The sequence below is a fragment of the Callionymus lyra genome, chromosome 13, assembly GCF_982586985.1.
Source record: "Callionymus lyra chromosome 13, fCalLyr1.hap1.1, whole genome shotgun sequence".
Taxonomy (NCBI): Eukaryota; Metazoa; Chordata; class Actinopteri; order Syngnathiformes; family Callionymidae; genus Callionymus; species Callionymus lyra.
In genome coordinates, this window is record NC_141830.1 from 5283326 (window position 1) to 5293952 (window position 10627).

General features: G+C 42.3%; 1 protein-coding gene across 2 annotated transcripts in view; it reads left to right on the plus strand.

Moving 5' to 3' along the window:
* adcy3a (adenylate cyclase 3a) overlaps positions 1–9952 on the plus strand; it is a 216899-nt gene extending 206947 nt beyond the window's left edge. For both annotated transcript variants that reach the window (XM_087805195.1, XM_087805194.1), the window contains 4 exons: positions 6496–6609; positions 6682–6808; positions 6922–7046; positions 7588–9952. In XM_087805195.1, coding sequence (XP_087661321.1) covers positions 6496–6609; positions 6682–6808; positions 6922–7046; positions 7588–7767 — 546 coding nt within the window. In that variant the 3' untranslated portion in view covers positions 7768–9952. The remainder of the gene's footprint in view (positions 1–6495; positions 6610–6681; positions 6809–6921; positions 7047–7587) is intronic.
* The last annotated feature ends 675 nt before the right edge of the window (positions 9953–10627 follow it).

Genomic DNA, 10627 nt, shown 5'->3' on the forward strand with positions numbered 1-10627 from the left:
ATGTATGTTAGACTGGTGAATGACATGTATGTTAGACTGGTGAATGACATGTATGTTAGACTGGTGCAGGACATGTATGTTAGACTGGTGCAGGACATGTATGTTAGACTGGTGCAGGACATGTATGTTAGACTGGTGAAGGACATGTATGTTAGACTGGTGCAGGACATGTATGTTATACTGGTGCAGGACATGTATGTTAGACTGGTGAAGGACATGTATGTTAGACTGGTGAAGGACATGTATGTTAGACTGGTGAATGACATGTATGTTAGACTGGTGCAGGACATGTATGTTAGACTGGTGCAGGACATGTATGTTATACTGGTGAAGGACATGTATGTTAGACTGGTGAAGGACATGTATGTTATACTGGTGAAGGACATGTATGTTATACTGGTGAAGGACATGTATGTTAGACTGGTGAATGACATGTATGTTAGACTGGTGAATGACATGTATGTTAGACTGGTGCAGGACATGTATGTTGGACTGGTGAAGGACATGTATGTTATACTGGTGAAGGACATGTATGTTATACTGGTGAAGGACATGTATGTTATACTGGTGAAGGACATGTATGTTATACTGGTGAAGGACATGTATGTTAGACTGGTGAATGACATGTATGTTAGACTGGTGAATGACATGTATGTTAGACTGGTGCAGGACATGTATGTTGGACTGGTGAAGGACATGTATGTTATACTGGTGAAGGACATGTATGTTATACTGGTGAAGGACATGTATGTTATACTGGTGAAGGACATGTATGTTAGACTGGTGAAGGACATGTATGTTAGACTGGTGAAGGACATGTATGTTAGACTGGTGAAGGACATGTATGTTAGACTGGTGAAGGACATGTATGTTAGACTGGTGAAGGACATGTATGTTAGACTGGTGAAGGACATGTATGTTAGACTGGTGAAGGACATGTATGTTATACTGGTGCAGGACATGTATGTTATACTGGTGAAGGACATGTATGTTATACTGGTGAAGGACATGTATGTTAGACTGGTGAAGGACATGTATGTTAGACTGGTGAAGGACATGTATGTTATACTGGTGAAGGACATGTATGTTAGACTGGTGAAGGACATGTATGTTAGACTGGTGCAGGACATGTATGTTAGACTGGTGCAGGACATGTATGTTAGACTGGTGCAGGACATGTATGTTATACTGGTGCAGGACATGTATGTTAGACTGGTGAAGGACATGTATGTTAGACTGGTGCAGGACATGTATGTGAGACTGGTGAAGGACATGTATGTTAGACTGGTGCAGGACATGTATGTTAGACTGGTGAAGGACATGTATGTTAGACTGGTGCAGGACATGTATGTTAGACTGGTGAAGGACATGTATGTTAGACTGGTGAAGGACATGTATGTTAGACTGGTGCAGGACATGTATGTTAGACTGGTGAAGGACATGTATGTTAGACTGGTGCAGGACATGTATGTTAGACTGGTGAATGACATGTATGTTAGACTGGTGCAGGACATGTATGTTAGACTGGTGAATGACATGTATGTTAGACTGGTGCAGGACATGTATGTTAGACTGGTGCAGGACATGTATGTGAGACTGGTGAATGACATGTATGTTAGACTGGTGCAGGACATGTATGTTAGACTGGTGAAGGACATGTATGTTAGACTGGTGCAGGACATGTATGTTAGACTGGTGAAGGACATGTATGTTAGACTGGTGCAGGACATGTATGTGAGACTGGTGAATGACATGTATGTTAGACTGGTGCAGGACATGTATGTGAGACTGGTGAAGGACATGTATGTTAGACTGGTGCAGGACATGTATGTTAGACTGGTGAATGACATGTATGTTAGACTGGTGAAGGACATGTATGTTAGACTGGTGAATGACATGTATGTTAGACTGGTGCAGGACATGTATGTTAGACTGGTGAAGGACATGTATGTTAGACTGGTGAAGGACATGTATGTTTGACTGGTGAATGACATGTATGTTAGACTGGTGCAGGACATGTATGTTAGACTGGTGAAGGACATGTATGTGAGACTGGTGCAGGACATGTATGTTAGACTGGTGAATGACATGTATGTTAGACTGGTGCAGGACATGTATGTTAGACTGGTGAAGGACATGTATGTTAGACTGGTGCTGGACATGTATGTTAGACTGGTGAATGACATGTATGTTAGACTGGTGCAGGACATGTATGTTGGACTGGTGAAGGACATGTATGTTAGACTGGTGAAGGACATGTATGTTAGACTGGTGAATGACATGTATGTTAGACTGGTGCTGGACATGTATGTTAGACTGGTGAATGACATGTATGTTAGACTGGTGCAGGACATGTATGTTAGACTGGTGCAGGACATGTATGTTAGACTGGTGAATGACATGTATGTTAGACTGGTGCAGGACATGTATGTTAGACTGGTGCAGGACATGTATGTTAGACTGGTGCAGGACATGTATGTTAGACTGGTGCAGGACATGTATGTTAGACTGGTGCAGGACATGTATGTTAGACTGGTGAAGGACATGTATGTTAGACTGGTGCAGGACATGTATGTTAGACTGGTGCAGGACATGTATGTTAGACTGGTGAAGGACATGTATGTTAGACTGGTGAAGGACATGTATGTTAGACTGGTGCAGGACATGTATGTTAGACTGGTGCAGGACATGTATGTTAGACTGGTGAAGGACATGTATGTTAGACTTGTGCAGGACATGTATGTTAGACTGGTGAATGACATGTATGTTAGACTGGTGCAGGACATGTATGTTAGACTGGTGCAGGACATGTATGTTAGACTGGTGCAGGACATGTATGTTAGACTGGTGCAGGACATGTATGTTAGACTGGTGCAGGACATGTATGTTAGACTGGTGAAGGACATGTATGTTAGACTGGTGCAGGACATGTATGTTAGACTGGTGCAGGACATGTATGTTAGACTGGTGAAGGACATGTATGTTAGACTGGTGAAGGACATGTATGTTAGACTGGTGAAGGACATGTATTTTAGACTGGTGCAGGACATGTATGTTAGACTGGTGCAGGACATGTATGTTAGACTGGTGCAGGACATGTATGTTAGACTGGTGAAGGACATGTATGTTAGACTGGTGCAGGACATGTATGTTAGACTGGTGCAGGACATGTATGTTAGACTGGTGCAGGACATGTATGTTAGACTGGTGCAGGACATGTATGTTAGACTGGTGCAGGACATGTATGTTAGACTGGTGCAGGACATGTATGTTAGACTGGTGCAGGACATGTATGTTAGACTGGTGCAGGACATGTATGTTAGACTGGTGAAGGACATGTATGTTAGACTGGTGAAGGACATGTATGTTAGACTGGTGCAGGACATGTATGTTAGACTGGTGAAGGACATGTATGTTAGACTGGTGCAGGACATGTATGTTAGACTGGTGCAGGACATGTATGTTAGACTGGTGAAGGACATGTATGTTAGACTGGTGCAGGACATGTATGTTAGACTGGTGCAGGACATGTATGTTAGACTGGTGAAGGACATGTATGTTAGACTGGTGCAGGACATGTATGTTAGACTGGTGAAGGACATGTATGTTAGACTGGTGCAGGACATGTATGTTAGACTGGTGCAGGACATGTATGTTAGACTGGTGCAGGACATGTATGTTAGACTGGTGCAGGACATGTATGTTAGACTGGTGCAGGACATGTATGTTAGACTGGTGCAGGACATGTATGTTAGACTGGTGCAGGACAGGTATGTTAGACTGGTGCAGGACATGTATGTTAGACTGGTGCAGGACATGTATGTTAGACTGGTGCAGGACATGTATGTTAGACTGGTGAAGGACATGTATGTTAGACTGGTGAAGGACATGTATGTTGGACTGGTGAAGGACATGTATGTTAGACTGGTGAAGGACATGTATGTTAGACTGGTGAAGGACATGTATGTTGGACTGGTGAAGGACATGTATGTTAGACTGGTGAAGGACATGTATGTTAGACTGGTGCAGGACATGTATGTTAGACTGGTGCAGGACATGTATGTTAGACTGGTGCAGGACATGTATGTTAGACTGGTGCAGGACATGTATGTTAGACTGGTGAAGGACATGTATGTTAGACTGGTGAAGGACATGTATGTTGGACTGGTGAAGGACATGTATGTTAGACTGGTGCAGGACATGTATGTTAGACTGGTGCAGGACATGTATGTTAGACTGGTGCAGGACATGTATGTTAGACTGGTGAAGGACATGTATGTTAGACTGGTGCAGGACATGTATGTTAGACTGGTGCAGGACATGTATGTTAGACTGGTGAAGGACATGTATGTTAGACTGGTGAATGACATGTATGTTAGACTGGTGCAGGACATGTATGTTAGACTGGTGCAGGACATGTATGTTAGACTGGTGCAGGACATGTATGTTAGACTGGTGCAGGACATGTATGTTAGACTGGTGCAGGACATGTATGTTAGACTGGTGCAGGACATGTATGTTAGACTGGTGAAGGACATGTATGTTAGACTGGTGCAGGACATGTATGTTAGACTGGTGCAGGACATGTATCTTAGACTGGTGAAGGACATGTATGTTAGACTGGTGCAGGACATGTATGTTAGACTGGTGAAGGACATGTATGTTAGACTGGTGAAGGACATGTATGTTAGACTGGTGCAGGACATGTATGTTAGACTGGTGCAGGACATGTATGTTAGACTGGTGCAGGACATGTATGTTAGACTGGTGCAGGACATGTATGTTAGACTGGTGAAGGACATGTATGTTAGACTGGTGAAGGACATGTATGTTAGACTGGTGCAGGACATGTATGTTAGACTGGTGCAGGACATGTATGTTAGACTGGTGAAGGACATGTATGTTAGACTGGTGCAGGACATGTATGTTAGACTGGTGCAGGACATGTATGTTAGACTGGTGAAGGACATGTATGTTAGACTGGTGAAGGACATGTATGTTAGACTGGTGCAGGACATGTATGTGAGACTGGTGAAGGACATGTATGTCAGACTGGTGAAGGACATGTATGTTAGACTGGTGCAGGACATGTATGTGAGACTGGTGAAGGACATGTATGTTAGACTGGTGAAGGACATGTATGTTATACTGGTGCAGGACATGTATGTTAGACTGGTGCAGGACATGTATGTTAGACTGGTGAAGGACATGTATGTTAGACTGGTGCAGGACATGTATGTTAGACTGGTGCAGGACATGTATGTTAGACTGGTGCAGGACATGTATGTTAGACTGGTGAAGGACATGTATGTTAGACTGGTGCAGGACATGTATGTTAGACTGGTGCAGGACATGTATGTTAGACTGGTGCAGGACATGTATGTTAGACTGGTGAAGGACATGTATGTTAGACTGGTGCAGGACATGTATGTTAGACTGGTGCAGAAGGTGGAGGATTTTAAGTTTAAGTCCAGAGCAGGTGAGATTGTGGAAAAGAGGTGAAGAAACGTGTTCAAGCTGGGGTGGAATGGGAGAACTTAAGTGTCAGGAGTAATGTGTGATAAAAGAGTATCAGCCAGAATGAAAGGAAAGATATACAAGACAATGCTGTATGTTCTACAGACAGTTCACTGAGGAAAAGGCAGAAGCAGACCTGGAGGTAACAGAGATGAGGATGTTGAGGTTCTCTTTGGGAGAGATGAAGGTGGATAGGATCAGGAATGAGTCGATCAGAGGAACAGCACATGTTAGATGTTCTGGAGATAAGGTCAGAGAGGCCAGGATGAGATGGTCATGTACAGAGGAGGGATAGTGAGTATGTTGGTAGAAGGATGCTGGGGTTGGAACTGCCAGGCAGGAGGTCTAGAGGGAAGACCAAAGAGAAGGTTCATGGCTGTAGTGAAGTTGGTTGCTGAGAACAGGGTTAGATGGAGGAGGTTGACGCTGTGGTGACCCCTAAAGGGGCGGAGCTGAAAGGAAAAGAAGAAGAAGAGGTGAGAAATAGTGTGGTGTGAGAATGGCTTAATTGCCTGAGTTCCACACTCAGAGTGTAAAGATCGGAAGCTTCATTTATATAGCTTATATAAACAGAACGAGGCAATCATTTAGTAAAACATGACAGACGGCCGACTCATTATCATTTCTAATCTATTCCACTGAGGGAGTTTGTAAAATGTAACTGGAGGCTGTGGTTGTCTAGGGATTGAAAAACAAACATGGAAAATACTTGAAACATTCATCATTATTCAGTAATTTTCATTCGTTTTCCGTTAATTCCCTTATTGGGGTCACTAGGGGCTGGAGCCTATCGCCATTTTGGGCGAGAGGCAGGGGACACCCTGGACAGGACACCAGTCTGTCTCAGGGCACACAAAGACGCACAACCATTCACACACACACACTGATACCTAGGGACGATTTCCCAATCAACCTCTTTTTTGGACTGCGGGAGGAAACCTTGAGTGCTTGAAGCTTGAAACGAATCTTTCTCTTCAGCTGCTGGACGAGCCTCAGTTTCGCTGCATCACCAAGATCAAGACAATCGGCAGCACCTACATGGCGGCGTCCGGCGTCACCTCCGACCAAAGCAACGGCTTCACCTGCATGAAGGTCAGTTTCTGGATCACGGCGGCGCGTCCTTCAGTCGTCGAGCTCGAGTTGAAACTTGTTGACGTGTCTCAGAAGGAAGAGAGGTCGGACAGGGAGCGCTGGCAGCACCTGGCGGATCTGGCCGACTTCGCTCTGGCCATGAAGGTCACGCTCATGAACATCAACTACCAGTCCTTCAATAACTTCATGCTACGCATCGGTACGTGCCTGGGCCGCCAGAGAGACCTTCTCGACGAGCCACGTCTGAGCAGAACGAAACCCATCGTTACAGAAATGACCGTCTCGCATGTGCGTCTGTCGTCCTCTCCACAGGTCTTAATAAAGGAGGGGTTTTAGCAGGAGTGATCGGTGCCCGTAAACCACATTACGACATTTGGGGAAACACTGTCAATGTGGCCAGTCGAATGGAGTCAACGGGGGTCATGGGAAACATCCAGGTACATTATCTTTATCCTCTAGCTTTGTTATTTAATAGAAGAAGAAAAAAAATCATATTGATGTTGCCTTACCTCAACAAAACATTGATTTTCTTTACATCTAATAAAGATTTTGCTTTCACTTTGAAATGTCCAAACTACACTATCATTGAGGTATAACCCAAAATATCTATGTCCTCCTCAACTTCTACTAAACATCAGATCATCTCCCAAATCTTTGAGTTTGTTGTCGCTTCTTAGCTTGACAACGTATTTAGTCGTCTTGTGATCGTCTCTACACTTGATTCTCTGGAACTCCTGTTGTGTTATCAGTTTTATCTTGACCTTTAAAGTATATACTTTATTGAATATTGTTTTGATTGTTTAAGCGCTTTGTGACCCTGGTCTGGAAAAGCTCTATATAAATATTAATTACTTACTTACTTACTTATTGCAACATTTGTTATGTATTTAGATTACTTTAATCCCCTCAAATGTGTTCTTCATTCACTGCTTTATTGCCTCAACAAACATCAAAACGGCTCTTGTGTGCCCTCTACAGGTCGTGGAGGATTGCTACAACATCCTGAAGGACTACGGCTTCCGCTTTGTGAGGAGGGGTCCCATATTTGTCAAAGGGAAAGGAGAGCTGCTCACATACTTTTTGAAAGGACGAGACAAACAAGGCTCTTTCATCAACGGCTCCTCCGTCACTCTGCCGCACCAGGTGGTCGACAGTTAAGAACCAGACGCACAAATCGTATTTCAGCAGAATACAGGGATAAGTCACGCTGTCACGAGGAAAGGGTTTCTCCTCTCCTTGTGCTCCGGAGCAGTACAAGTGATGTTTTACTCTGCTGCAGTGAGAATCATTCAAGAGTCTAAATGCTGGGATTCAAACTATGAAGCGTCGATATTTCGCCTACTATTATTCCACAGAAAAAAAGGTTTATTCCAATCAATTATTCTACTTAAAATGCCAAAAACTGCAGCTTGTGATGAGCTTTTCATTGGTAGAAGAGAAAAGTCAATTCTATAAGGTGTTTTTAAATCTGATTAAACTAACCAAGCAAACCAGTTTTATTACACAACAGAGCAATTCATCATTTTATTCATAAAGAAATAATTGTACTGGGCAGGACACAGTCATTTGCAAGAATTTTCCACCAAATACTTTATCTAGGATCTGCTGACCACGCATCATTGTTGTTGTTTTTAAATAGTTATGACTCTCACTCGACAGTTGCTAACAGTGAGCATTTCATTTGAGCTGCAGTTTCGTCCTTAAAAAATGGCAACAAAAAAAATGATTTGTAGTTTCGTCTGCGCATCTGTGTGTAGGAATAGTTTCATGTTGTTTTGAAACCATAACATTGCTTCCAACAATCACCGGCACAAGTGTTTCTCTCTTCCTGTAAAAAGACACACACACACACACACACACATACACACTTTACCTCAACAACACATTAGCAACAACTGCATGGGTTCCTGTCTGGACTGTCGTCAGCGTTGAGCAGTTGAGAATTAAAGTCCACACAACATGGACAGTCTAAGCTGAGTGTGTTGTTGGTTAAAAAATAATTATATTATATATATATATATATATATATATATATATATATATATATATATATATATGTAATGGACAGGAGCTATTTTTACACTGATAGTGGACTTGAGGAAGTGCCTATTACAGCTGAGATCAAATGACTTGTTTGTATGAAGGTTTCATGTGCTCTGTGTCGACAGGAAACCTTCCTGTTCTTTCAATTACCTTCTGAGTTGATAACAGCCTTATTTTTCTACTGCTATCGATCCACAGTCTTTTAAGTCCACGGCATCACTGGAGTACGACAAGTCAACCCAAAAAAAAAACCTCTCGAGGTCCCAGTGATGATGCTTGACAGCAGGGGGTTCTCAGACAGTAGCCGGGGTGTCAAAGGGGCTCCCTATAAACACGAGTGCGGTGTTATAGTTAGAACGAAGCAGTGGTTATAAAAACTGCCTGAAGTGTCAACTGCAGATGTTTCCTCCTGGTACTCCATTTTTCCTAAACAAAACATGACATTTTAAAACTGTACGTTGCTGACAGTAAACATCTTCGGTGGTAAAAACTGAACATATTTTATGTTTCTGCTTTTGAACTGTATGTTTCACGAAAGCTGATCGGTGGATAGAAGGCGGACACAAGTTCCTCGTACCAGAATACTTCTTAAAGTTATTTAAATGTTTGTTTATTTTCGTTCTCAATGAGAATTCATTGTATATTTGTAAAAGGGTCGACAGTAGCTAATCTATGAATCAATCCGAGGTGAGGGGCTGGCAGGTTTTTCCTTCTTTAAAAATACAAGCAAGATTGGGACCCACAAGATAATGAAACGATCTAAACACTGAATGTCTGATCTTGCGGCCAAAGGCTGATAAAGACGGTAAAATGAGTGAAGCCAACAAAACCGATGTTTGTTCAATTCATTCAATTAGACCTGAACGGAAAAAATGAATCGTGAATATACAGTTAGCGTTTATGATGTGTTGAATACATTTTACTGGGATAAAGTGGAATATTAAAAAAATAAAGATGCCAAACCTAAGAGAGATTGCAGAGTTTAAAGCGATCACGACGAAGTAGTTTGTAGTGCATATTGTATCATAGTCGATATGGTCTACATAATGATATGAAGTAAATCAGTAAATAGATTAATATTAAACTATTTCATGTGCTATCTATTAATGAATACATGAAAAGCGGACGACTTATGAGATTGTTGCTGCGACCCGATGAAAATGTATTTAACTGGCAAATAAGGTTCATAATAAGGTTCATACCTGTGTGTAAGTGAGCGCTTCTTTGGGCAGAATAAACCAAGGACACCATTATTGATTGTTGTGTCACAGGCGGGTAAAAATAAAGGACGATCTCTTCTATGCAGCTTCACTGTAATGAAGAAAATCTGTTTTAAGACTGAGATCTGAAGATAACAAGAGCGTAAATCATACGTCCAACTAAAGGCCTGAGGTCTAAAGTTCAATTTGAGCAACCAGTTAGTTTGCACAAAGGTAAAGTGTACAAGTGTTGACGTCGACGGCCAATATAGATGAGTTTAAACTAAGAAACAATCAATGTCAACAACTAACAAAGAGGCTTAAGAAAGAAGTGTATTCGACGTATATGAATGTTGATGTGTTTGTGGAAGGATGACAAACACGGACACAATAAAGATGAAAAAAATCAACATCACAATCAGACTATTATTCATGTAGACATTGTTGTCTGATTCCTTGGCACCTTGTGTAACGGAACTGAAATATAAGCACAAACTCGAGCTCTGACAGGTTGTAAACGTACCTTTTGACCTTAGAGAAGTCTTCAACATTCTTCCCCAGCCACGTTATCAATTATTGTTATCTGGCAGTGAGCACAGGGGTGCACCTCTATCCTGCCGTTGGACCAGCTCGGCTGGCAGATGTGCGTCTCTGTGAGGGCGTATCGTCATGTTTCATGTTTAATCATTTCATTTTAGGTTCTGGTCGGTCAGGAGACATGATGTGTGCGAGAACTCTAATGATTGTCGAAGGTGTGTATGTTTGTGTGTACAGTG